Consider the following 26486-nt stretch of genomic DNA (forward strand, 5'->3'; position numbering starts at 1 on the left):
TTGTTTTCTTTGCTTTTCCGGCCGAGACTAACATCTAGTACGTCTTACACTGGACCTTTCCCCCGGGTCGTCTTACTCCATGACTCGTACATCCCATGACTCGCGTATTTCTTTAGATTGAAAGGGCCGAATTCTTCGTATCAAGCGAACTACTATCCCCTACTATCCGTATAGGCCGGATCGATATTGAGTACAGAATAATTACAAGGTAATGTTGTTGATTGCGGAGCGAAGCGAAGCATACTGCTAGATATGTCTAATTTTCGCGCTAAAAAGGCTCCCGCCCCCTGATTGGCCAGATACAGGACGGTGTACTCAGCTTTTCTGTGTTGGAACGAGTGTGTGGAGACTCGCATTAATAGTTGATCCATTCTAAGCCCCTAAGTTGGCAGATTGGGCGGAATAGCAACTCAGACTTCTCCTTGATTCCAATTGGTCGGGTCCCCTCCCTATCCAGACATTCTGCCTGTCATAGTCACGTGATATTGTTTGCTACGCGTCTAATTGGCCATTTACGGGCGAATCCCCACAGCTGTAGGACTAGGGATTGGCTATTTAGGGTCCTCGGCCTACATCGGTCGTGTGTATAAGGTCATAAGAATTTCATTTCGCGGAAGTCATAGATACACATCAAGGATATACAAGTCAAGAAGGGGTAGCCAAGAGGAACGACAATGCACCCACGGGAGATAACTAGGCCGGCTAGACCAGAAAAAGTGAAAGATGGGGTATGCGAAAAACAAACAAGGAAGAAAAACGCTTACAGCTGCTTGAAGTACTCATCAAACTTGTCCTCGGCTACTTTGGTGCAGTCGAAGCCGTAGATCTCACGCTGGATATCGGCATCAGCCCATTTGTCCGGCACAGGGCCCTTGCCTTCCCGAAGAGCGGCGAACTGGCGGTCGCGCTCCTCCTTGGCCGCGCCTTCGCCCAAGTGTAGGGCACGGCCGGAGGCAGCGGCCATCTCGACCAGAGCCTCGGCGCGGCCCTTCCGGACCTTCTCGTAGATACGGAGGGCCTTGTTAATGGACTCCGGGGTGGTGTCGGGGAGATGGGCTAGGACGGCACCGATGACGGCACCGTCCTCGATGGCCTGGGCTGCGCCCTGGGCCAGGTGAGGTAGGGTCGGGTGGCAGGCGTCGCCGACCAAGGCGACGGAGGTGTGGACCCAGGTAGGGAGCGCGTCGTGGACGCGCAGCTTCCACTCGCAGACTTCGCCTTCGGGGACGTAGTTGAGCATGCGCTGTACCATCGGGCAGAAGTCGGAGAAGACCTCTAACATAGCCTTCTTGTCGCCCTTGGTGGTGTAGGTGGCGTTGGTGGCCGCGGCGAAGTTCTTGTCAGGCTGGACAGTGGACAGGTTGTAGATGGTATTATTGGAAATGGCGTAGGCAATAATATGGCGCTTTGCACCGATCCAACGGGTCACGCGAGTGTTGTTAATCAGAGCTAGGAGCTCAGGGTCGTCCTTGACCTGGTCCCTATGGATCATGATACGGTAGGCGGCCTGGTCGGTGTCCTTGACACTGACGTTGACGTTCAACAGCCGGAGCATCTCCACGCGGGTCTCGCTCTTGATACCATCGGCGGCTAGAAGCACATCACACTGGACCTGATAAGGCGCCTCGCCATCGCGGGGCGTGGCAGTGAACGAAGGCTGGGTGCCAAATTTGACTTCTGAGGCGGTAGTCGCGAAGTGGAATTTGATCGCCGACTCCTTCAAGCATCCCTCGTAGAGGCCTTTTGCCAGAGATGATCGATGGCCAACCATGTGCTTGTAGCCATAGGTGCTTTCGATATATCGCAGGTCGACGCGTGCAAGCTCGCTGTCGTCGGCACCCACTATTTGCAGTGAACGATAAGCTGGATTATCTCACTTCTGGGGCCAACTTGAAGCGAGCACATACCTCTTACGGAAGTATCATCAATATTCACAGCCTCGGCCTCAATTCCTCGCCAGACACCGAGTCTGTCGAGAACACGGGCCATGTTGGGCGCCAGCTGGATCCCGGCGCCGACAAAGCCAAGGTCGTGTGCATTCTCGTATACGTCAATGTTCTTGAATCCTCGTTGGGCCAGAGCAAGAGCGGTCGTCAAACCGCCCATGCCGGCGCCCAAAATGGCGATTTTCAATTCCTGGGGAGTCGTGGCCATGGCGAATATGAGGTCGGCGAGTGTATAGGCGGGTGTTGGAGGAGGGAAAACGGCGTCGCAAAGACAGTAAAGAGCACAGATCAAGGTACAAGGCGCAAGAGATGCCAATCGATTTGGGGAAAGGCGAAAGAAGCCACGGCAAGGCGCACATCTTAAATTCCAATAAATTCCCAGCGGTTTTCTTCGAGCCGGCGCACGCGGGAGAGACTTTTGCCGCTCCCACACACTCCCCACACTCGAACTTTGTCGGAATAGGGAGGGATCCGTCCAATAGGAATCAATGAGAAATCTATGTTGCTATTCCGCCCAATCTGCCAATTTAGGGGGCGTACGCTTAACTAATCATAACATACAGGAAATGGATAAACTATTAATGTGATTCTCCACACACTCATTCCAACGCAAAGACAGTAAAGAGCACAGATCAAGGTACAAGGCGCAAGAATTTCCAATCGATTCGGGGAAAGGCGAAAAGAAGCCACGGCAAGGCGCACATCTTAAATTCCAATAAATTCCAAGCGGTTTTCTTCGAGCCGCAGCCAAAATAACTAACCCCATCATATACGGTACACCGCTTGCTATTTATGTCATAATGCTAAGCTCTCCGTTTTACCACTTTACCCTCGGGACTGCTCTTGCCTCTAACGACCCAATACAGAAGACTTTCTTTCACAAACGCATTCAATAGTCTTCAAGGCTGAACTGCAGTTTTGTATTCCTCGAACGCCTCTTAATACTACATCCTTATTCTCTGCAACCCGTAACAATGCCCAAGCGCAAGCGCGGATCATCTCCACCCCCACCGCCCCGCTCCTCAACCCACCCCCACCAACCGCGTCGAATCTCTCCGTCCCAAGGGACATTTTACTCAGAGCCCAGCTTCGCTCAGACCGAGGTTAAGAAGACTGAAGATGGCTGGAATGATCTTAAAGCTCGTGCACGTGAACGACTCAGTCTATACGAGGTCACAAATGAATCCGAAAAGCTGCAAGACTGCTTTGAGGGACTGCTCGACTGGCTTCCGCTAGGAGGAAGAGACTCTATCGCGCACGACGTTCTCGATGCGGAATCTGATGAGATGCTCCTGGCTACCTATCAAAATATTCGCACTTGTCTCCTCCAACCAAGTAAGTCCATACAAACTAGCGTGAATATATGGTTGACCTCGCATAGTTAAAGCGTCTGGCGGGAAAACACCTGCCCCTGTTGACTCACCGCATCAAAAGAGACGTGAGAATGCTCAAGCCGTGTATGAGGTGACTGAGGAGCCACAAGTGCGAGATTCGGATTTCCGCAAAGGCTGTCTCGAACGTGATAGAGATCGTTGTGTGGTAACAAAAGCCATATCGTTCGACAGAGCGGAAGAAACGGGATTGGCGGAGGACGTTCTACAGGGGGATCTCGAAGCTGCACATATCATTCCCTGGTCGTTTGCAAGCTACGACCCCATGGTACTTTTCCTAGAACCTTCTTGTTGAAGACTTCATACTAATTAGAGCAGAAAGGTGCAAGCGTCATCTCGAGTATGTGGGAAACCCTCTACCGATGTTTCCCTGAGATACGCACAATTATGCGAAGTTCCAGAATCAATGAGATCGAGAATGGCCTCACGCTGCACCATTCTATCCACCGCGCATTCGGTCGCTTCCGATGTGCCTTCGAGCCGATTGTGCGTTTGTGTTCTAACCTTGGAAACTGGAAGGGTCCGTTTAGGACTAACTATCGACTTAGGCCAACGCTCCGCATACTTACAAGTTCGTCACCTTCAAGCGCTTCCCTACCGAAATGAACCTATTCCTCCCCTGCCAGGTCACTTTCGTAGATGCATCCCAGCCTGAGTCAGAGTCCCGTCTTCCACACCCAGTCTTATTAGATTGTCACTATCGACTTGCGAAATTTTTCCACGCGAGTGGGATGGGCGAGGTCATTGATGAAACTCTTGACCGTTTAGAGGAACTTAAGACTGGTTCAGTCTTAGCTCCTGATGGTACTACTGATCTGGGGTCTCTGCTTCGATACGCAGTCTGGGAATCTGTCACAGTTTAAGCTGCAAGCTGCATGGGTTGGCTAGAAGTCTAGCAATGAACCCGCTATGTTGCCAAAATCTTATTTCATTGGGTAAATCATCAATAGCACCCACAGAAAGCTTGTCTTCGTGCCCGGAATTGGTACGCTGTCTATCCCTTAGCCATCCAATTTTAGAAAGTAGTCCATAAAAAATGTTGGGTCCCCGGGCGGTCAGTCATCTGATCGACCCGGGACACAACCTTATGCTCCCCCCTTAGATAGGAATACAGCTTTATTCGATCCTGTCATCCATCACCTAGGCCGCTCTAGCATCCTGGAAGAGAGACCAAGGTAAAATACTGATCCAAATCCTACATGATCTGAGGTCCTTTGCTGTCGGTACATGTCACGCAAATGTATTCGACTTGAGTATCCTCCGAGCCACTCCCACACGCTCCCCACACTCGAACTTGGAGCGTCCTTCACTTCGACTTCTTCGTCCTCGGGCTGGAATTTAACCGCCACACTGTCTCCAGGTGAGAGATGTTGGAGCGGATGCATTGCAGATAGCCATTGCACTGTACTGCACTGCAAACCGGCCCTCAAGCGCGGCGGTCCATCAGCGGCGCGGAATGTCAACCTCAACTTCATACGGGACCGAAGTACTTCGCAATGACGTCTCTTCTTTTCTCTTCCGACGACCAGATCTGGACGTGAAAGAGTCCCCCACACCTCTATTCCGCCATTCGGCTGCGAGAAAAGACGCGCTGCCCATCGCCACGGATATCCACCCCGTCATCGCCCCAGTCCTCCCCCACACTCTGCTTTCTCCGGACTCTCGGGGACTCTAGTGCTCGGAGGCACTCGGAGTAATTCTGGTTGCTGCAGTACCGTCAAACTGGCGACGCACCCAAAGCCGAGAGGTCTGCCACTCTATCACCCCTCCCTGGAGACTCATCGACGACTGATTTCAAGCCTCGGTCCTGCGATACCACCGAATGCTGTTTACAGTAAAGGTAGCCGATCAGAATCAGAAGCATGCGAGAAGATCTCCAGTCTTTGCCTAGCCGTCTCATCCAGACCCGCTAGAACCGCCCGCAGGCTTTGCAGCACAGCATCGCAAGAACTCATTGCCAGCGCACAGGTGATTCGGGTTGTCTGCATCAGGAACCACTGGCGTATCGGACGGGACGATGAAAGCCGAGCGCCGATTACCAGGCACCAGATGAGTGCCCCGGGCAGATTCTCCCAAAACCCGACAAGGTTTGTGCGTTGTAGTAGGTCCTTGAGATGGCCGAGCGCACAGAGCATATCAATTGGCCCGACGTGAGAGGCGGCACCGGTGGAAATATTCAAGATGTGGATTACCTGCAGTACTGCCGGTACTCTGGCGTCATGCAGTGAGTCCGAATTTTCGTGGACCGGTGTTGCTGTTGAGAATGGACAACCCTCACTTATGGCCGATACAGTGGACTTCTGATGCTCTATGCTCCATAAAGACCCGCAAGTAATGCTTTCTCTCGGTGGCATCATCGTCTGGTAGAGTCTGTCAAGGAGAGGAAGGATACCAAGCATCTTGCTCCGCTCGAGTGGGTCGTTTGACTGTTTTCCAAGAGTGAACACGCTTACATCTATACAACCACAGGGAAATGAATCGATATCGCTTGACGAGGGAGTCTGTCCTGTGTGCCTTGCAGTAATTCCAATCCTCTGGAGTTGGTTGATACTACCCGGCCTCATTGTCAGTACGTCTGGTATATTAGAGAGTGGAATAGCTCATACAGTCGCAGGCTATTTCTCAAGTGGCCGTCGAATCCTAGATGAGCAGGTCCACCACGAAGGGCAATGATCCTTTGCAGCCACTGTTGGTCTTTATAAAAAGTCTCATTCTCTTGGCTGACCAACTAGAAACCGTGAACATTAGCAACGTTGCCATGGAGCGTATCAGGAGTTGCTCACATCGAAGAGCAAGATTGCGATCAATGTCGCAATATTCACATCGCTACAGACTTCCTCTCTGGTCCTCACAGACTCGTCAAACAGCCTGCGGGTGATTGCACCTTGTTGGAGTGTCAACCCACTGATCCTACCGACTGCGCTGAGGTCATCCCAGGCCGACGCATTCAGGATCTTTGAGCTCATCAGCGCTGGATGTGAGATGGCGGCAGAGATGACGGTGCTAAAGAAAGGGTGGACCCGGTGGCTATCGCGCACGTAGTGATACATGACTGGATACGAACATTAGCGTCGGTATCACCATGCGCTCTCTGACATCCAGAATGGGTGGAACCCATGTGATGATCAGAAAGAGGCGATTCTGATCAATCTGGCGCGATTCGTACTTACATTTCTGCATCCTCCGGCGACCGGTGGCTGAGGGAGGCAGTGGTGGAGCACTCGGCGCAAGCGAGATTTCTTGAGGTCTTTGGCTCAGCGCATGCTGTAGAGTCAAGACAGTAGGAAATACTCCATGAGTTTGAGCCTTCCTATCCCTCTCTCGCCGATGCTGCTTCGTGGCAGTGTACGATCGGATTTGACTGAGCCGTCCACCGTGTCCGCGTTCAGGGTTTCCGGTGATCACGACGAAGTTCGGTTCTCGCGCCTTCTCGACCATAGTTGGGCGGTGTACAGGATCCTTGATCAAAAGAGCAAGTGCACTAAGAAGAGCTGCGCAAAACTGGCCGGAAGATGTCTAGGTGGCGGTAGTACGAAGATGACAGCTCGGGATTCGAGTTGATGGAAGATGCGTCGCTGAGAAGCCAATCAGATTGCTATATATCGCGTGCGACCCACTCACAACCAGGCTGGGCGATCTAGTGCATCTTCCTAGTCGGGTTTAGGTCGATGAAATGCGCTGCGATTGCTGTGACTGATTGGAGTCGATCTGGAAGACGCAACCATGTTATCGAAAAGCAGTGACTATGTCCAACCTTGGAATATAAATACGGTCACTGCCAGCATAAAAGATCATCCATATACAACTGCTTTAAACTCTCGTCTTCAATTGCAGCGGTTCTGCTACTCCTGACGCAAATGTCGGTTCAGTCAACCCAATTTGACTCCCAGATGGTCTGGTTCGGTATGGCTCCATTCAAGGAATAGAAAACTCGCACCATTTCTCACACACATTCCACAGTGACAGGTTGTTCCTCTGGTCTGGGTAAATCATTTGCAAAGACTGTATACAATGCCGGGCATCGCATCGTAGCCACCGCCCGTACTATCGCCTCCCTCTCATACTTGCCCGACAGCCCGACCGTGCTGAAAGTGAAACTGGATGTGACTTCTCACGACGAAATGACTCAGGCAATTTCTGCGGCCCTGGAGCAGTTTCACCAAGTCAACGTCTTTATCAACAATGCCGGCTATGGCTTGATGGGAGACATGGAGGCTATCCCGGACGCTGATGCTCGACGGCAGCTGGAAACCAATTTTTGGGGACCGGTCAATCTGACTCGCGAAGCTCTTCGAGTCTTCCGAGAGGCGAATCCCGTCGGTCAGGGTGGAACGATTATTCAGGTCTCCTCCATGGGTGGATGGCTCACTGCACCAGGCCATGCCTTCTACCACGCCAGGTAAGCGGTTCAGCCATCCCCAGGAATCTACCCAGTAGGGACCAACCATCTCACTGACAATTTATCCTGCAGCAAGTTTGCTTTGGAGGGATTCACCGAGTCAGTGGCCAAAGAAGTCGATGCGGCGTGGAACATCAAGTTCTTGATCGTTGCTCCAGGGGGCGTGCGAACCAATTTTGCGGGCTCGAGTCTGCAGCTTGCGCCCCGATCCCCGGCATACGATACGCCCGGGAGTCCGTTCAGTCAGCTGCTTGGATACATCACCAATCCCGAATCCCAATCGACGTGGAGTGACCCGGATATTTGTGCTCGAGTGCTTTTTGACTGCGTGGCTGGACAGCGCGAGCGTCCATTGCCAACACGCTTGCTCATGGGCGCCGAGACCATCCCGCTCATCCAAGGGGACATGGAAAAGACTCTCGCAGAAATAGACCACTGGAAGGACGAGACTATGCGGTGTTCCCCGAACGGAGGGGCCCGGCTTCTAGGGTAGATGTCCTTTCCAAGGTTGCGGCTATATCTATTTGCGTATCGACATGAACTACAATCGATCCATGGATAGTCTATTGACTATATTTACACTGCATTACCACTGGGCTTTGTTTCTGTAGAAACCGCGACCTTCTTTGGCAAGAGAATTCTGTGTTTCTCGGCGGCGCAGAAAGACTACATGTAGAGAAGCAGGAAACTCTCCTGCGAGGCTTGACCTCACTCCCAAACTCTCTTCAAATCCAGTTTTTTTTCTTCTCAAGCTTTGGGATTTTCAGGGGTCAACAAACTCGCACGCGCCGCTCTCCACTTCCCTGTGGCAGTGGAGAAACCATCCGACTCTGTTGTTTCGACTCTTTGCGGCGTGTTTACCCATCGCGTGCACAGAGTGGTCTATGACGTGGTGAACAGCGTTCCGAAAAGAGTCCCTGGCGACAATAGCTCAGACAGATCGGCTTCCTAATTTTGAGGACCCTCAGGTATGATGCAATGCGAGTTCAACATTGTTGATCCCGCGAACATCGCTTCGGCTTTTCACCCAGGAGACACTTCACTGACCTCAACTACGTGGAAACAGCCTCGGGTCCACCTGCGAGACTATTTGGCATTGACATCCGCTAATGACAAGGCTCGGTTTATTATTACAATCAGCGTGCTTTGCGTCCAGTCCGTGGGGTGCAACGTTTCTGCGAAGCGCAAGTGGGACAGCGCTGCAGATCCCCGGCGTCCTTAGCTCACCAGCCGGCCCGTAATTGGCGAATGCTGCGGGTTGAAGTGGTGCCAATGTCGATCTCGGGGTCAATTTGCCTTCCTTCTAGCTCCATCGAAAAGGCGCAAGCGTGGAGCAGCATTTGACTCTGGACCATGCAGATACCCCGTGCAATTGCAGGAACCATGTGGCTGGCACATACATCCTCGTGGTATCAGACGCCGTCTCCTACGTTGCAAACGCTCCATCAACTTCATCGCAATCAAATCTTGAAGTTGTGTAGTCCAAAAGGAGATTCATCACCTCACCGTGCTACATCTCTAGCCATTGCTCAAACAGCGCTTCACCCTGTATCCGTGACGATCTGCGCCGTGGCTAATGAGTATGAGCCCATCACGAAGCCTATGGCCGGGCTAAGTCATGGCCGACTCTCAAGTCCCCTACGCTGGCACCTCCATGGTCCACTCATGGCCCACTAGGATCTACAGATTCGTCGTGACAGGGTGCTCTGTTGCCTGCGTATCCGCAGTGCCTATTGCCTCCGATGTGGACCAAGCCTCACCTCATCGTCAGGGGAGCTGGCTGATCAATCGAACGGAGGCTATCTCCCCTGAGGACGATGGCGCAGTATAAAGAGCAGTCCTTGTCATTTGGCTTTTGTGAACCTTTCAGCAACCCAAGAAGCCGTTTCTTACTCCAGTCCTTCTTTTCTTCCAGGTTTTCAAACCGTCCATTCCTTACTGCTTTTCAGCATCGTCACTCTCTACGAACTCCCAAGATGAAGGCTTTCACCTTGTCTGCTGCCATTCTGGCCTCCGCCGTCGCTGCGCTGCCCACCGGCCTCCTACCCACTGCCTCGGGCGTCGTCCCCTCCAACATCCTTCCTTCCAGTGTTCCTTCCAGTGTTCCTTCCAGTGTTCCTTCCGGCCTGTCTACTGGTGGTGCTACCGGCGAGGCTACCAACGCGGTCCCCAGCGTCCTGACGGTCACCAACCAGGCTCAGGAGAACGTCCCGGTTAAGCTCCACCCGGATGTAGCCAACCGCCTGTCCGGCTTCGCCCTTGGCAACGCCCGTGAGCCCGTTGGCCATGTCGTCCAGATCGCCGGCTCCGCGAACCAGCTGAATGTGAAGAACGCCGCCTCCGGCCTGATCACCGTCACCACCTCTAAGGGCGAAGCCGCTCTCATCCAGCTCTACTCGGCCTTCGACGGCCTCGTGTCTTTGCTTGGTCTCTCGTCCGTTACAGACATCGTCGGCACCCTTGAGGACGCCGCCAGTGAGAAGCGTTCTCCCGTCAATGACGTCGTGACCATCACCAACAGAGACCAGGACCTCCTCGTTCATGTGGCTCCCCAGGTTCTCGGCCTCGTTGGTACCTCTGACCTGTCCAACGTCCAGGGCGCCGTCGGCAAGGTCGTGGGATCTGCTCCCACCGTTACTGGCCTCAGTTCCGTTGCCCAGGGTGTCCCCGCTGACGTCACTCAGCTTTTCGGTGTCAAGGCTCTTGATGGCTCGGCTCTCCTTGTCCAGGTCGAGTCTGTTCCTGCCGGTGCCACCTCGCTCGTCTCTAGCCTTCTCTCCACCCTTGGCCTCTCCGGCCTTGAGCAGACTGTTGGCACGGTTGTCGGCCCCGCTACCGGTGTTGCTCCCATCTAAACGACATTTTACCCTTGAAGGGATTTTCCCATTCGCTTCTATAGGTCCTCTGCTGATGTCTCTCGAGAGGTTGCTGGATGGCTGCTTCCGAGCCGACTCATGCAACATGATTGAACATGAGGAGTTCCCTGTTCTTTATCTAGTTATAAATTCGATTGTATCTATTACTATACGTGGGAGCCCGGACATTCCATTTTTCTCGATTGCAAAGCCTCTTCGCAGAAAAGCATCGAAGGATGAACTACTTCACTGTATAAGCTAACCAGCGAGCAACTCGTTTCAACCATGAAAGCCGCCCCAGTAGCTCTCACCGTCATGGTCAACTGGATCCAAGACAGCTCTACACTTCGGCTTGTCATAGTCAGCGACTGTGCCCATGGGCCAGATCGGCACAACGCAAATCTCACTATCCTCACAGCCACGGCACTCCTTCCACGTCGCCCAGTCGAGATATTGCATCAAAGTCCGAATCTTCTCCACAGCAGCCGCGAGCTCCTGTTGCGCTCCAGCCCCCAGCAACGTCGAGCAAATGCCGTGAGCAACGCTATGCACTGCACGAGCAGGCAGGGTCTGTACATCTTGAACCTGCACCGGCAGGAACTGCGTTGCACATCTCTGGGCTTCTCGTGCCGCATCCCGCGCACTGTAGTCAATGAAGGGTGACAGGAGGGTCTTGATGTATTCACGCAGCGCCTCGACATTCGCGAACTTTCCCGAAGCAAGATACGACAGCTCGTCGCTGTAGCGGGTGACGATCATATCGGTGGTCGACCGCCAGTCCCAGGACACCTCGCGCGAATCATGCGTCAAGATCAGCGCGCTGAGCTCATTCCGAACACCGTCCAGCTCTGCAGACGCGAGGTGCGCCAGACGCGGCAGTCTCCCGCTGTTCGGGAACAGGTCCAGCTCGTGCGAGTACGCCGTCACGAAGTGGTCGTAGTTGATGGACACCCGGTTCCCGCCAATGCCGGCATACCGAGCCGTCACGGCGCGCAGCCAGTGCTGCGTGTCCGTGCCGGGAGGGCCACCCGGCCCCGGGCCCTTTCGCTGCTTGTCTCCTTCACGGGGACCCAGGTGCTTGTCGTGCGCGGGACCGCCTTGGCCCTTCGCGCCTGTAGACTGGCCTTGCACTTGGGTTATGCGGAGTGGCGTCAGATCGCGCTCGAAGGCGCATAGGATGATCTCGAAGCCGGCTTCCATGCGGAGCACGCCGTCGATCCGGCCCGCCCATTCGGTCTCGGCCATTTCGCATGCGCGTGCGGCTCGCTCGAACTCGCCTCTGGGACCGGGGCCGGGTCCCTTCAGTGAATAATCTAGGGTGTTGTTGAACAGGAGCACGTCCTGTGAGTCGAGCGTGCCCTTTTGCGTCTTGGCGGCAGACATGCCGTCGATGTAGAGGAGGCGAAGGTCCTTGGCCGCGGCGTATGTGTGGAGGTACCCTTCTTTCGTCTCCTGCTCATCCAGTGGCTCGAATGGTAGCGGGCCACGGTGCTTGCCATCCGGGCCGGGGGGCTCACGCCGGCGGAGCTCCTCGCGGTGTCGTTGGAGCTCGTCCTCATCATGGCCCGGGTCATTGTCCGGTGGGTGCGGCGGCGGGCCTCTGTGCGGCTGTGCAAAGACTAGGGCATGTTCGGGCTCGAAGGCGAGCCATTCCGTGCCATTCACTGGGGTCGACGCCGAGGTGCCGTGATACAGCTGTGTGCCTGCGGGGACGCTCGCGAGAAAGAACGACACGCCGTTGTGGTGTAGGGACGAGCCCCATTGGCGCATCGAGTCGTGGATGGCATTGAAGATGTGATTTGCATTGGTCGGTGGCTCGGTCTCCCACAGATCTGGAGAGCCGGCTGACAAGCTCACCAGAGAGCTGATCGAGAGCAGCGTGAGTCCTGCGCGCATTTTGGATAGACCGCGCCGATAGTTGAGCTATGGAAAATGTGGTCGTTTGCGTGGACTGGACGTCCTGAAGAGAAAAGGAAAGCCTGCATGGAAAGTGAAGGAAAGTGACTAGCGCAACGCTCGTTAACGAACTAGTTAGTTATCTGATGAAGACGCGTCATCGCGCCGCGAATCCACCCACTGATTTGTAGAAGCCTAGTCCCAGTTGAGATTAACAAACTACAGCCTGGATCGAAGCTTGCTGAAGTGATTTTGATGCGATAACATACTCTAGTTTGGATACTGGTTGCTGTGCTTGTATAGGTAGAAGTCCACGAGATCGATAACGGATTATGCAACTTGTATGCCTAACCCAATGTCGGTCAAATGCCTATTTGGAAACATATCTCAGATCAGCCCATTACTCAATGTGTTGAAAGGCCACACGTGGAAACTCGATCGCGTGAAACCCGCTGATGCAGCGGCGAGATAAGATCTTGAAGATCGTCCGATGTGAACCGCAGGCGGATCGCCGACCAACCCAAACCCAACACGACATTGACACACTTCGGGGCTTCCAATCGCCATAAGATGCCCACCCACTCTCTCCACGCCAGTGTCCGGTCTTTCACACAAAAGGCCCAGCCTCGCTCGCTCCTGCTCACGTTCGACGCCTTCGGCACGCTCTTCCACCCGCGCCAGCCCGTCCCAGAGCAATACGCCGCGATCGCTCACGAGTTCGGTCTCTCGCGCACCGCCGTCACACCGCAGAGACTCAAAGCGGCCTTCAAGGACGTCTTTCGCGCGCAGGCCAAGCGCCGCCCGAACTACGGTCGCGCTGACGTGCTCCGCGGTCAATATGGCGGGCCGCGACAGTGGTGGGAGGAGGTGATCCAGGGGAGCTTTGCGCGCGCCCTCTCGGCAGAGCACATTCCGAGTTCTTCGGCGCATACGACGCCACATGAAGATCGGGCGAACCTCCCGACAGGCATGGTGGAGGCTCTGGTCGATCGGTTCGCCGGGGCCGAGGGGTACACGCTGTACGACGACGTCGCGCCGTTCTTCGCGCGGATGCGCGAGCTGAGATCCTCGCCAACCTCGTTTGACCGGATCGTGGTCGGGGTGATATCCAATTCGGATGACCGGGTCCCTGCAGTGCTGAAGGCGCTAGGGCTGCGTGTGCGCGATATGCGCGCCGATCAGGACTTGTCGAGTATGGAGCTGCCCGGGTTTGAGGAACGAGGTGGATCCGGGGCGGTGGTTGGTTCAAAAGATGTCGATGCCGCTTCTCTAGGTCGAAATGGGAGTCCACCGAACGCGGATTTGGATCTGGTGATTACCAGTTACGAGGCTGGCGAGGAGAAGCCGCACCGGCTGATCTTCGACGTCGCCAGGCGACAGGCTCGATCGTTGGCCCGTCATGACACATATACCCATGGCTCCGCTCCTGACGGCGTGGATGAGACGGGGGATTGGGTCTGCGTCCATGTGGGCGACGACTATGACAAGGACTATCGTGCTGCGATCGATGCTGGATGGCAGAGCTATTTGCTGCCTCGCGGAGAAACCCAGGAACGTCCTGCGGAGAAAATACGGGCGTTGATGGATTTAATCAAGGAATTGAAGCTGGGCTCGTAGATAATCAGCATCGTCATTGGCGATGCAACAGTAAACGCATTTGTTGTATCGGATCAAAAGGCTAGACTACCCATTGCTTGTGCTTGTGTACATGTAGGCTATTTGAGTTGCAGGGAGACGATACCACATTCATCCACCAACCAAATTCCAGAATCGTAGAGTTGACTCCTTGAAGACTGCCGAATAACGTAAATTATAGGTCGAGCATGGATTGATTGCGTAGCATGAGCGACTTTGATTGAGCCATCGTCAAAATTCCTGCTCTTCCCAGACGTTGCTAGCAATTGTCTTCAGAGTATCATCGTCAAGGCTGACATCCTTTTCTCTCGGGATGTTCGGTGGGCGAAGAAAGAGCTTGTTGAAGCTGATATTAAATGGCTGCCCCTGGAGGTAGATATGGTTGTTCTCGCCTTTGCGTATGGTAATGGTTTGCTGGCGATGGACTCTATCGTTGACAAGTCCCCATGACTCCAGCACAATATGAGGCGAGCTCTGATTGATCTTGATTGTGATCACCATTTGAACATCACCATTTGATTGGGAAAGCCAGAACCGAGCATCGGACATCAATTTGGAAGGCGACTCTGAAAAGCCCGTTTCCACGACGAGTGAGGGCCATTTCTTTGTTCGAGCTCGAGGAAGCCTTTTTGGTAAAAATTGGCAGTCGGGTTGTTTAGCAGAGCCATTTTCTGCTTTGCAAGTGGCGGAGCCAAAGGTTCGAAGACAGTTATCAAGGCCCATTGGCTTAAGACAATAAAAAAAGAGCCTTTCGAATACGCGTGCCGCAGTTTCATGAGCGCGTGAGACTGTCATTTTGACAAGAAGAAGATGTTGGGAAGAGTCGTAAGAATTCCAGCAACGCTGAAGGATATTGTTGTCCGAGTTTAGGAAGTCACGACTAAAGGCCCGCTCATCAACCTTGGTGAAGAGCACCCATTCACTGGCCTCAGATTCCTCTTGGTGAGTTGTTTCCATCTTTACAGTTTCTAAAAACTGTTTAGTTCCCTTATACGGATACCTTCTGATCGGGGGTCCTAGATCACCGAGAAAGCTGCTAGAGGCCTCGGTGTCTAGTTCAGACTTTGTGTTCGAAGACATGGTGGTCGTAGTTGTGTGAAAAGAGAAATATTCTTATATTGACTGTAGGTATTAAGAATTATCCTTGAGGACCACCTGACGCTCATGTGACGTAGCCTGATTACGATCTTTGGCGTAATAGACGTCTATATACAATGATATGCAGACCCCTTACATGACCCCTACGAGACAGTGGTTCTCTAAAATGGCATTGAGTCTGGGGCGGACAGACACAACCTTCGTTGATATTATGAGTTCAATAAGTCATGCTTCAAGTCAGACAGGGATTTGTATCTGATGGCGTGAGAGACCCGCGGGGACCGCACATAGTCCCTATGGTTCTACGGACTACGTAGGGATTTATACCCCTGTGTATATATAGATAGCACTCCAGCGATTAGTTCAGAATCGAGTCACTGGTTTCTTCACTCTAACCCTTTTATCATCTCATCGGACCGCCTCACATGATGTAGTAAACATGCAGCAATTATTTGCGATGGCAATATGCAGACCAGTCCGTCGCATGATAATTGTATTTAGTCCCACTGGCCCTTGCCAGCCAGCGCGCCTAGTCCACCGCCAGCATGCTTATTCAATAGCTTGGCAATGTTTGCGCCACCGCGCTGTTTCATACGAAGCTGTTTCTCGCGCTCCATCTCTCGAGCAGCAGTGTAGGAGTTGACGGAACCACCCTTCTTGGGACCCGAAGCGGCAGGCTTGGCCACTCGGTTAGAGGTATTGGAGGTGGTAGAAGAGCTTGATGAGGAGGATGCGCCTGTATTCACCCGGCGCAGAAGCTGGGGAGGACGGAATCCGATGGGGCCATCACTGTTCCCACCGCCATGGAAAGCGAGCTTGGTGTTCGTGGATCCAGATGCTGTGGCAGAAGCCGAGTTGGAGGATGCTTGGCGGAGGAGAGCGAGTCGGTCGACGACTGGTGCTCGCGTGCGACGAGGATGGCTCGGCATGGCGAAGCTCTTATTGGCTGGCTCATTGACATCCTCGGAGTGCATCTCTTCGGCACTCGATCCCTGAGAGTCATCTTCATCCACAGGAGGCTCCTCGTCGAGGGAGGCATCCTCATGGAAGGAATCATATTCAGGAGTCTCGGTCAGGAACGACAATGTCTCACGGATCTCGGCCAAGGTAGCAGGTTTCTTCGACATAGCATTAGCAGGAGTACGGCGGAGATGAGGTGGAGGCCGGTTGGTAGAGTCCTCGGCGGTCGGTTCAAGTGGTCGCTTGCGCTTCTTGCTGTCTTGAACAGGATCGGCCTGCTCCTCGGTGGTCACATTCTGCGAGGATTCATTTTGAGAGTCGCCCTCTTTTTCTTCCAAGAACTCCAATTCAAAGTCATCCTCTTCCTCGCGATCTTCAATGGCCTTGAAGAATGCCGCCTTCTTGGGATTCTCGGCAAGTTCGCCGACCTTATCGTCTGCGAGGAGAGCTCTGCGCATTTTGGCAAACTCGCGTTGCTTCTCGCGGCGACGTGCTAGACGTTCATCGTCCGAGTCATCGAGATCAAGATCATCGTCTGTACCACGGCGACGGCGCAAGGCTCCGGTTGTGATATCCTTCAGCAGCTTGGCGACATCCTTCTCATCGCGGTTGCGATGGTGAATACTGTGAACCCAGTCAGTGAAATGCTTTCTCGTTGCAAGGTGTTATAGTCACTTACGCGTTGAGCGCGGCAAGTTGTTTCTCGTCAACCGTCTCGCCGCTATTGTCATTGATCATTTGCTGATCATATGCATCTTCTTCACCATCACTGTCATCACTGGCACCTCCAAGACCAGCATATTCGTCCTCGGATTCCTCAGCGGCCTCGTCAACGATATTCTTAGCTTTGCTGTTCTTCTTATCATATGGAACAGTTGACTTCTTGGCCGCCTTCTTCATAACGTTGAAGGCGTTAGCATTAATCTCGAAGTCGTCCTCGTTTTCCTCCTCTTCGACCACTGAAAGATCAGCTGCACGTCCGCGCCGAAGCTGTCTATTCTTTCGTTCGGCAATGGGCGACTGGCTCTGTGCCACAAGGACAGTGTCGACGGTTGACACTGGCGGCGTTCCCTTGAATCGTTTAGACGGATCGAATGGAGAGAACACAAACCCTTCGTCTTGGGTTGGATCAGGAAGCTGCGAATACTGGGAGAAGGTGTGTGCAGCTGGAGACTCCGATACCCGCGTGACATTTTGACTGTAACCAGCCATAAAATCATGTTCCTGGGAGTGCTCCTGACTATCGCGAACAAGGATCTCAGACTCCTCGGCACGAAGCAAAGGAACAGGTCGGCCTGGATCTGGAAGAGAGAAGGGCATTGTTGTAGAGCCGGGTTGACTAGCAGCATCGTCATCAGCCAATGTGCCAGCGAATGCTTGAGTCAGGCCCATTGACATAGTAGGAGTCTCCATCCCAGGGAATTGGGGACGCTCAGCTGACTGGGGTCCGTCGCTCGGGGGTCTGACTGGGGTCGAAGGAACTTGGTTCTCCTCAAGCTCTTCGTCATCACTGACAACCCGAGTTGGCCGCTTCCGCCGCGTTTCAGGTAGCTCGTCTTCCGCATCCGATAATGGAGGCTCACTCTGGGAATCAGAAGACTCATCGCCGTCATCTGCTTCCTGCTCAATGAACCCTTGGTTGCCGCTGATGCTTTCACTGTCATCATCGGAGCCAGACCCAGCATCACCCTCGTCATCAGAGCCAGACAACTCATAATCGTCGTCATCTTCTTCTTCATCAATGCCCTGGGCCTTCTTCTTGGCAGCTCTTTCTTGTCGTGCAATCTCATCGGCTTCCTGGCGTGCCTTCTCGACCAAATCTTCAACATCATCCTCCATGGCTGCGCGTTCTTCGGCAGTCTCAATGACGATTCCTTTGGCTCGGAGCTCTTCAAGGCGTTCCTTTCTCTCCTTGGAGGCTTGCTGACGAGCTTTGTACAAGAGGCTAGCGGAGAGTTCCGCAGAATTCATCGACGCCATCTTCCTGGTAGGGGATGTGAGGTGGGCCAAAGCCTTGAGTTTGATAACGGAAGCGGATTCTTGCATGTTCTGTGCGGGAAGATTTTCGAATGCTGCGATCCGACGACACTTGGCAGGTGATGTGACAACCTCGAGATCATCACTGTCCGAATCTTCCTGCTGGTGCTGAGCAATGTCATGTCTGGACATGAGCACTCGTACCGGGGGGCGAGTCAACTCGACAGGCTGCTTTTTCGACTTCATGATGGATCCAGGCGCGTTTGGTGAATGTGCAAGAGCCGCGGCAGCAGACTCCTCCGATTTTGAGTCGTGTTTGGCGGATGTAATCACTTCATCGAGAGTGGGAAGCTCGGCATTCTCGGCATTCTCATCGCGGGAGGCAGTTTTATCTGCATCCGAGGGGCCAATAACGGGGGATGTGTGGGGAGTATCCTTGTTCTTATGAGGACCCTCTCCATCAGAAGAAGGCTGCGAGCCAGCCGTGGATGACGAGTTGGCTGGTGCAGCTTCCGCTGCCGGGGGTTCAGGCTGCATGAAGTTGAACCGAGCAAAAAGACTCTCTTTTGTGATCTTTTTCTTTGTTTGCGCCTGGTGAGCCAATTGCATATTTCGGCTCATCCGCTGCGTCTCTCGATGCATTTCCTCAATCGCCTTCTTGCTAGCTTTCCGTGGTTGGCGAGCCTTCTGGCTTAGTTTTCGTGCAGATCCCTGGTCATCGGCTTCACTTTCTTCACCGGACAAGATTTCTGAGCTGAACTGCGCCATCTGAGCTCGCTTCGCAGCTTTTTGTTCGGCTTCAATCCGCTCGCGCTCTTCACGCTCTTTCCGTTTCTGGGCCACAAGAGCAAGGAATCTGGCGTTGCCCTTCGTGGGTGCTTCGTGGCCTTCAGCTGGACTTTCATCCTGGTCGTCAGGGTCCACTTGAGGCTTCGCTGGCGAAGAGACGAACAACGGCGACAAGCTGCGCTCACGGGCTGGTGAGCCTTGAGACTGGTTTTCGGCGTCCGGTGAGTGGTGTGGCCTGGTATTCTTCCTCCTCCTCGGCGCAGCCGCAGGAAGATCATCATCGCTAGATTCATCCTCGGGGGCGGGGCTTTCTTGTTGCGGCTTTCGAGCTTGCTCTCGTTCAGTACGCAAAGCTTTAGACAGGCGAGCAAAAGCCGAGTCCTGGTTTGATCCAGACCCGTTGACATCATCTCCACCGCCCTGCATACGGGCAGCCATCCTGCCTTTAGGTCTGATAGTGTCAACGGCGTCATCCGAGTCGTCAGAGGGTTCCTTTGTTGAGCCCGATTCCCGCGTCTTGGTAGTAGCTGTTTTGTTGCGTCCGAAGTCCAGCTTCGGGATTGATCGGTTGGGTCTGGAGGGTTGAGTGTCTGATTCGGAGTCGCTATCGAATTCGGCCATCATAGCTTTAATTTTCTGCCCGGGCGTGAGCACATTGTCGCCGGGCGACGCGGAACGCGTCGAACGCGGCGTGGATGGAGATGACATCGTAAAAAAGCATGCAATGGGGTATCGTGAATAGCAAATATTATGAGGACTTCGCAGGCTATAATGGGAATCAATTGGAAGCCAAGCGGAGGTTGAAAGGATCGAATGTGCGAGTCTCTCCGATCAAGGGCGAAGGCGCATACTCCAGACGCGATGCGCGTGCTTCGCGTTGCTGGGTTAAATCCCCACACGTGACGGCTTATCTTATCGCCATACACGCAGCAACTCGCGCAGCATACAATGCTTGGATAGACCGCAGAAACAGTTCTACAATACTTATCGAATTAAAAAGTTGCTTGCATGCCTGTAGGTAAAAATGCTCATGCTCCATGGCAATTGTTCTCATAATACAGAGGTCCCGTAAAGTCTCAGAATGGACGCCGCAGTCGCGCCAATTCCCGTTTGATGCCGAGAGTTAAGAAAAAACCCCCCTGACTTGCATCTGCTACCAGACGTTTAATGTGTACAATGCTTGTAGTGTCCCTGGAATTCAGCTCTTCCTATATGGAAGCCGACAATGTGGTACGCTATCGCTCCTTCGCAGATAGGTACGTAAAGTACAGACCTGGCCGAAAGGGCAGGGCTCTAGATTTCGATGTCGATGTCCAGGTCTAGAGCCGCGATGTTTTCATCATCAGTATTGCGGTAGCTGATCATGAAGCCGTTCTTAGGCTTCTTCGGGGTGAGACCAGAGTTAGGAGTGGCCACTTGGGAAGCGCTATCGGTGCCGGGTTTGGGGGAATCTGTAGGAGTATCATCAGGAGTAACACCAGCGGACTTGGCGCCTGTCTGGGACTTCTCTGAAACATCGTGGTGCGTCTTGGCGATGGTGCGGACGCGCATGAAGGGGTCAGCAGTTGCTTCACCTCGGGCAACAGCAGCTGCCGCCTTACGAGCAGCCTTGCGCTCCTCAAGTTGGGCACGGCGCACATTCTCATAGTTGAGCTTCTGGTTGCGAATGTTGATTTGGTGAACACGTTCAGCTTCTGACAGCGTCTTGTCAACTGTAGGCTTGCTCAGAGAGGTACCCCATGAAAGATTGGGGTTCAGTATTTGATCAAGCTCCTTCTCCAGCCTCTCGATATCTTCCATGTTGCCATTGGCCTTGGCGAACTTGAGGTCACGCTCGATATCGAAGCGCTTAAGAATGTTCTTCTTGTGGTCAAGCGCGCCTTGCTTTCGCAGTTTCTCGCTCAGCTCCTGGGCAGTGAATTGGTGGTTGATCAAGCGGTTGATATCGACAACTTTGGCGGCGAGCTTGGTCTGAGTAGCCATCTTGCAGTCCTCAACCGCCATAGTCTTGCGGTAACGGGTATATTCAGGCTGTCTTCTAGTCAGCTACTGGAGAAAGCATTGAGGGACAAGAACGAACAGACCTCAGTGATGGGCGAGTCGGAGCAAGCAATGAAAGGAAAGTCTCGGACGGCCTTGCCATGGGCCAATTTAGCATACTGATCAGTCACGAAGGAACGGCCATTTGGAGCCTCCATAGCATAGGGTTTGCCGGTGTTAAAACCTGCTTGTGGGTCAGAGATCACGAAATCCAAAGCGAATAAGTCATCATCAAATACCTGTGATCAAGCAAAGACGGTACTCGTTCTGGCCAGTCTCAATATTGGGACCAATATTAACACGAGCATAACAGCCAGTAATCGCATCGTCGAAGCCAGGGTAGAAACAGACTTGCGCGAAGTTGCTGCGGCCAACGCGAGCGCGTTGGATATCACGAAGCTCGGCCGGGGGATCGTCCTTGGGCACGGAAGGCGAACGACCAATGCGGTCATCTAGTTCGACGTCGCTCTCGGCCTCGGCATCCTCGTCAGAAATGACAGAGCCCTGCGAGCGGGAACGGCGGCGTGACTGGGTCGTATCGCGGCGGCGGAGTTCGTCACGCTTGCCCTTCTGCTCACGCTGGCGTTTGTAGGCATCGATAGCCGCCGAGGTTTCTCCCACTTTGCGGCCGCCCAAGGTAGTCTTCTGTCGAGAGCTTTTGCGCTGGGCGTCATCCAAGCCAGCGGCTCCGGCCTTGCGCTTGGCTTTCTTGGCAGCGCGCTGTTCATCACGCTCTCGCGAGGCCAAGAGGCGACGAAGAGCAAGATCCTGGTCGTGACGATCGACTTGCTGAGCACGCTCGGAGAGCAGCTCTTCACGTTGAATTTCTGGCATAGCCATGATTTCTTGCTTTTCTTTGGCAGAATAATACAACTTGTCGTATGGAAATATAGGGCGGTCTTCTTCGTCGATGGCGTCTCCAGCTTCGGAGTCGGACTCAGACATAGGAGCAGACTGCAAAGAGTTGTGGGATTCCGCTTCAGAGCTGGTTGTAGTGAATGAGGTTAGCCTGGAGCCACAGAACAGTAACGGCATGCCGAACTAACATTTCACCATCCTCCTCTTCGTCCCTCACCGTCTTCCGGGGTCGGCGGACTGGTTTCGCGGTTCCTTTCCGAGCCATGCTGGCAGGTGAATGATGATGATCTGGTGAATGAGGTGATGCAGATGGTGCGGGTGAATCATCTTTCTGCGTTGGGGGTGGTGAATGTTCCTCCTCAGAATCACCGGCCAGAGCCAGCAGCTCTGCATCCAAATCGTCCGCCATAGTGACAGCTGCCCCAACAGGCTTCTCTCACTGATTTCAGGTCCCAACAGGCTCCAAAGGTATATAAGGAAAAGCGCCGTAAAACCACCCTCGTGCACCGAGAAGGACTAATTCAACGGCAGTCAAGGCACTCCTGGCCAGGAGGCGCAAAGATTGTAGGCAGCGGGGAGTGCTGGAGTACAGTCGACTGCCCACTACCTGTATCCCAATACAGATGTATCGAGACCCCAATACCAGCGGTCGTACTGTACAAACGGAAGGGGCGCGGGGAGAGGACGGTATCGAATGAGTGGCGTAGATGCTCGTCGCAAAGTTGGCCTCCGCAGTTCATGACATCCGGCGCCAAGACCTTAACCGCGCGGTTGCGCTAAGACCTTGACCGTCGCCATTGAGATCTCAAGCCAACGCCATTCCTATGATAGCTCTCCTCGATACCATCAATGAACTCCCTACGTTCTCTACGGCAATGTGCCTTGGCACAATGTCGACGTCCCTACCGAACAGCCTCGCCGATCTTCCTCGACTTTCTCGCCCCAACAACCCTGCATGGTCAACGCCGACATGCGTCCTCCGCCGGCTCTTCCGGTAACACTAAACCTCGATACATTCTCAGCAAGCGACAACGTGAATACCTTGACAGTGCACTCCGTGTCAACCAGGCTGGCGAGCTTGCAGCGACACTTATTTACACCGCTCAGAACCCTCAAGTTGTTCGCTCACATCCACACCTTCGACCCTTGATGAAGCATATGTACGACCAGGAGGCAGGCCACCTGAAGACATTCAATGGCCTTGTTGCAAAACATCAGATCCGGCCAACGGCTATGTACCCAGTATGGGAGGCTGCGGCCACGTTCCTGGGATGGTCGACTGCCGCGCTGGGACGCGAAGCCGCCATGGCATGCACCGAGGCCGTGGAAACCGAAATTGGATCGCATTATAATGACCAAGTCCGAGAGATACTGTCGTGGGAGGCCGATGCTGAGCGACGCGGAGAGGAATTAGATGACGAACTGAAGGATATGCTTTCCACCTTCCGGAGGATTCGCGACGAGGAACTCGAGCACCTCGACCATGCCGTGGCCAATGATTCCAAAGAGGCCAAGCCATACGACCCATTAGTGGATGTCATTCGTCTTGGTTGTCGGACTGCCATCAGGATCAGTGAGAAGGTCTAGTCCTGCTGTACAACCGATGGGCATCGCTCACTTTGATATATATGCTGTCTCATCTAGCCTTTAAATGTATTATACTTGTACAGTTTGATTCATGTCTATTCGTTCTCTTTCCCGCGCTATTTATAACCAGGCCACCATCCCTAACAGCAGGGTATCATGAAAACAATCCCATCCTTCAATCCAGAACTGTCACCTTCAGACCGCTCTGTCACGCATATACTGGGCTTTACTCATCAGAGCCGGCGGGGTTGTTCTCCAAGTAATCCACGAAACCCTTGGAGAAACGCACAACCTGCTGGTAGACTTCCTCGAATCCATTTGCACCGCCATAGTACGGGTCCTGGACGACCTCGCCTCCGCCCACACGGTCATGCAGCTTCCCACCAGCACCGAAGTCACCGAATAGCCTCACCTCGGCCACCTTGGCTTCCGCACCATGACCGCTAATGGCAGCCTCGGTGGCAGACCGAGTGGTTTTGGCGGCAGACTTCGGGTCCGTCTTCCGACGCAACGACGCAATGACCGATTCCCGCACGTCCAGCAAGTCCCGAAGATTGTACTTATCCATGGCGAGGAGGTAGTCGAACTGAAGGAAATCGTCCTTGGTCACCTTGCGGGCCGCATGGCTGTAATTGGTAATGCCGTGGCGGCGCAGGGTGGACATTGTTCGAGAGTCCGGGGGCTCCATACTGTGGTAAGCGCCAGTGCCGGCGGAGTCAATCTCGCCGATGGAAGGGTGTGTTTCGGCCAAATTGCGGAAGACGCCTTCGGCCATGGGGGAGCGACCTGGACGAAAAGCACGTTAGTGGCGGGGTCGCGTAGACGACAGTGGGCAGTGTGACGTACAGATGTTTCCCAGGCAGACAAATAAGACGCTCACAGGGCGCCCAGTCGAATTGGACGTCATGATTCAAGGTGGCTGTCAATGTGAGAGCACCTGAGAGGTAGAGGTGGAAGTATGGTGGACTCGGGTCGATGGGTGAGGGGACCGCGATAGTGCGTGGCTGTTGACTGGGAAGTCGTGGTCTTTGCACCCAATCAAGTTGGTTCCATGTCTTCGCGGTGATCATTTTTCCCCCTGGACTTGAATGTTTGTGTTAAACATCTAGAGTAATATAGCCCATGAGATAGAAATTCTACCTTGCTGCGATGGGGAAGACTGCGCCACAATCCTTAAATATTGCGCATCGTCGATACTATAGCCAAACCACATACGATGGGTTGAAATGGGTATACCTACCTAGGTGAATATAGTTGGCAGCTCTTTCAAGACCAATCTTATATTTTGAGATTATTGAACTGAATACATAGCTCGGAATATCAACTACCTGCAGTTAGTATATCACTCCGTTGGTTCCTAAGATTTCCAGAACGAACAATATATCTGTGGCTGGGATGCGTGTTCAAGGACAATATTTGATTAGGGCTGGTCGCATTTTCCTACAAGCGCAGAAAATCCTTGCATGAGGATCACTGGAAAGAGTCGTCCTAGATGGACCGGGGGAACTCAAGAGGCCGTGGACGGATGAATTAAATTCTGGGGGAGCCGGTACTATGAATCGGCCCGACCGGGGGCCAGATGAGACCAGGAACACTTATTTACTCGCTGGTAGATCTAGATATCCTTTCTTAAAAAGCTAATCAAATATTTGATACATTGAAAGCCATGCAATCGCCCACCAGATATGTCCTCATCACAGGATGCAGCGATGGAGGCATTGGCTCAGCCCTCGCACAAGCATTCCACGAGAAGGGTCTCCATGTATTTGCAACGGCTCGAGATACGTCAAAAATGCAGGATCTGAGAGATCTCTCGAATATCACTTTTCTGGAACTGGACGTGAGCTCCCCTGCAAGCATCACGGCAGCATACCATGTTGTAGCAAAAGAGACAGGCGGAAGGTTGCATTACCTAGTCAACAACTCGGGATGTGGCTTTGTGATGCCTTTCTTGGACTCCGACATCGAGGCCTCGCAGCGTGTTTTTGACGTCAATCTATGGGGGATGGTGCGCACCTCACAAGCATTTGCGTCGCTGGTGATTGATGCCAAGGGTACGATTGTGAACAACGCATCAACGGCAGCATGTGTAGGGCTCCCATACCAGAGTAGGTTTCCTTCGCCAAAGCACAGAGGAGAAACTAACAGAAGAAAAAAAAATGATAGGTCTATATTGTGGGTCTAAGGCTGCGGTCAAGGTCATAAGCGAAGGAATGGCATTGGAGATGAAGCCTCTCGGGGTCGATGTGATTACTGTCATCACGGGCAATGTTCGATCTCGATGGTTTTCAAACTATCCAGAATTCCAGCTGCCATCCGACTCCTACTATACCTCAATCGCGCCAAGGATTGGAGTGTATGCGCGAGGAGAGCAGGGTCATCCCCAGATGAAGACCACGCTGTATGCAGAGAAAGTGGTGGACGATGTCCTCGGCGGTGCGCAAGGAAAGATATGGCGAGGTGCACAATCGACTTTGGTCAGAGTTGCAATGGCCTTAATACCCGACTGGTTAATGGTAAGCAAATGTATAGGTCCTGCGTATGATGGCCAATTCACTGATGATATCTAGGGCATGCTCGCTGTCAAAGGGACCGGCCTTGATACACTATCAAGGACGATGACTGGGTCTGATTAATAGCGCTTTTTCTGTTCTTGGAATTTCAGCCACGTTCTATTTGAGTATTGATTCGATGGTGGTGGCTTGTACATATGCATATTCCACCATTCTCTGGGGGAGGCTTGGTTGATATGCCGCAATGTAGTAGGATTTGTGCTCAGGATCTTTGTTGATAAGTCCCGAGCTCGCATCATCGTCGATCTTCCATTGCAATGTGATTCGTGTCCTTGCAGCACTATGGATTGTGATACGCCATGATCATCGCAGTGTGTGGCTGTGGTTGCGACTGTGGCAATAACCCGGGGCGAGGCGATGCGAAGGAGTTCCTCATCGACGCACTGCAAGAGCAAAATCCGGGGTCGGATCTATTCATAGCCGTGCACATCGTAGATAGAACGAGTAACTATGGAGTTACTTCACTATAGGCAGCCAGGTTT

The 26486-nt window shown here is 53.3% G+C and overlaps 13 protein-coding genes across 13 annotated transcripts; 6 read left to right on the plus strand and 7 right to left on the minus strand.

The window, feature by feature from the left end:
• Window positions 1-760: 760 nt before the first annotated feature.
• Window positions 761-2154, minus strand: N7459_000460 (putative monooxygenase; the record flags this gene model as incomplete). The annotated part of the gene is made up of 2 exons (XM_056939645.1): window positions 761-1842; window positions 1908-2154. The coding sequence occupies 2 exons, from the start codon at window positions 2152-2154 to the stop codon at window positions 761-763; spliced, it is 1329 nt and encodes a 442-aa protein (XP_056803925.1).
• A 766-nt stretch (window positions 2155-2920) lies between these two features.
• Window positions 2921-4200, plus strand: N7459_000461 (HNH endonuclease signature motif containing protein; the record flags this gene model as incomplete). The annotated part of the gene is made up of 4 exons (XM_056939646.1): window positions 2921-3281; window positions 3328-3605; window positions 3656-3823; window positions 3886-4200. The coding sequence occupies 4 exons, from the start codon at window positions 2921-2923 to the stop codon at window positions 4198-4200; spliced, it is 1122 nt and encodes a 373-aa protein (XP_056803926.1).
• A 966-nt stretch (window positions 4201-5166) lies between these two features.
• Window positions 5167-6775, minus strand: N7459_000462 (uncharacterized protein; the record flags this gene model as incomplete). Its single annotated transcript, XM_056939647.1, has 4 exons — window positions 5167-5887; window positions 5944-6065; window positions 6121-6389; window positions 6508-6775. The coding sequence occupies 4 exons, from the start codon at window positions 6773-6775 to the stop codon at window positions 5167-5169; spliced, it is 1380 nt and encodes a 459-aa protein (XP_056803927.1).
• Window positions 6776-7194: 419 nt separating this feature from the next.
• N7459_000463 (NAD(P)-binding protein) lies at window positions 7195-8229 on the plus strand (the record flags this gene model as incomplete). The annotated part of the gene is made up of 3 exons (XM_056939648.1): window positions 7195-7240; window positions 7298-7736; window positions 7809-8229. The coding sequence occupies 3 exons, from the start codon at window positions 7195-7197 to the stop codon at window positions 8227-8229; spliced, it is 906 nt and encodes a 301-aa protein (XP_056803928.1).
• A 1483-nt stretch (window positions 8230-9712) lies between these two features.
• N7459_000464 (uncharacterized protein) lies at window positions 9713-10591 on the plus strand (the record flags this gene model as incomplete). The annotated part of the gene is made up of 1 exon (XM_056939649.1): window positions 9713-10591. One exon carries the CDS (start codon window positions 9713-9715, stop codon window positions 10589-10591), a length of 879 nt encoding a protein of 292 aa, XP_056803929.1.
• Window positions 10592-10870: 279 nt separating this feature from the next.
• Window positions 10871-12487, minus strand: N7459_000465 (uncharacterized protein; the record flags this gene model as incomplete). The annotated part of the gene is made up of 1 exon (XM_056939650.1): window positions 10871-12487. One exon carries the CDS (start codon window positions 12485-12487, stop codon window positions 10871-10873), a length of 1617 nt encoding a protein of 538 aa, XP_056803930.1.
• A 570-nt stretch (window positions 12488-13057) lies between these two features.
• Window positions 13058-14104, plus strand: N7459_000466 (uncharacterized protein; the record flags this gene model as incomplete). Its single annotated transcript, XM_056939651.1, has 1 exon — window positions 13058-14104. The coding sequence occupies one exon, from the start codon at window positions 13058-13060 to the stop codon at window positions 14102-14104; it is 1047 nt and encodes a 348-aa protein (XP_056803931.1).
• Window positions 14105-14353: 249 nt separating this feature from the next.
• On the minus strand, window positions 14354-15202 carry N7459_000467 (uncharacterized protein; the record flags this gene model as incomplete). The annotated part of the gene is made up of 1 exon (XM_056939652.1): window positions 14354-15202. The coding sequence occupies one exon, from the start codon at window positions 15200-15202 to the stop codon at window positions 14354-14356; it is 849 nt and encodes a 282-aa protein (XP_056803932.1).
• A 515-nt stretch (window positions 15203-15717) lies between these two features.
• On the minus strand, window positions 15718-19654 carry N7459_000468 (uncharacterized protein; the record flags this gene model as incomplete). The annotated part of the gene is made up of 2 exons (XM_056939653.1): window positions 15718-16804; window positions 16860-19654. 2 exons carry the CDS (start codon window positions 19652-19654, stop codon window positions 15718-15720), a joined length of 3882 nt encoding a protein of 1293 aa, XP_056803933.1.
• Window positions 19655-20239: 585 nt separating this feature from the next.
• N7459_000469 (RNA polymerase-associated protein) lies at window positions 20240-22253 on the minus strand (the record flags this gene model as incomplete). Its single annotated transcript, XM_056939654.1, has 4 exons — window positions 20240-20977; window positions 21031-21170; window positions 21226-21971; window positions 22033-22253. The coding sequence occupies 4 exons, from the start codon at window positions 22251-22253 to the stop codon at window positions 20240-20242; spliced, it is 1845 nt and encodes a 614-aa protein (XP_056803934.1).
• Window positions 22254-22693: 440 nt separating this feature from the next.
• N7459_000470 (demethoxyubiquinone hydroxylase family protein) lies at window positions 22694-23431 on the plus strand (the record flags this gene model as incomplete). Its single annotated transcript, XM_056939655.1, has 1 exon — window positions 22694-23431. One exon carries the CDS (start codon window positions 22694-22696, stop codon window positions 23429-23431), a length of 738 nt encoding a protein of 245 aa, XP_056803935.1.
• A 226-nt stretch (window positions 23432-23657) lies between these two features.
• On the minus strand, window positions 23658-24206 carry ltpA (tyrosine protein phosphatase LTP1; the record flags this gene model as incomplete). The annotated part of the gene is made up of 1 exon (XM_056939656.1): window positions 23658-24206. One exon carries the CDS (start codon window positions 24204-24206, stop codon window positions 23658-23660), a length of 549 nt encoding a protein of 182 aa, XP_056803936.1.
• An 891-nt stretch (window positions 24207-25097) lies between these two features.
• N7459_000472 (oxidoreductase) lies at window positions 25098-26067 on the plus strand (the record flags this gene model as incomplete). The annotated part of the gene is made up of 3 exons (XM_056939657.1): window positions 25098-25539; window positions 25598-25947; window positions 26002-26067. 3 exons carry the CDS (start codon window positions 25098-25100, stop codon window positions 26065-26067), a joined length of 858 nt encoding a protein of 285 aa, XP_056803937.1.
• Between the last annotated feature and the right edge of the window lie 419 nt (window positions 26068-26486).

Source organism: Penicillium hispanicum (assembly GCF_028827665.1).
Source record: "Penicillium hispanicum strain IBT 35686 chromosome Unknown utg000001l_segment0_segment0, whole genome shotgun sequence".
Lineage (NCBI taxonomy): Eukaryota > Fungi > Ascomycota > Eurotiomycetes > Eurotiales > Aspergillaceae > Penicillium > Penicillium hispanicum.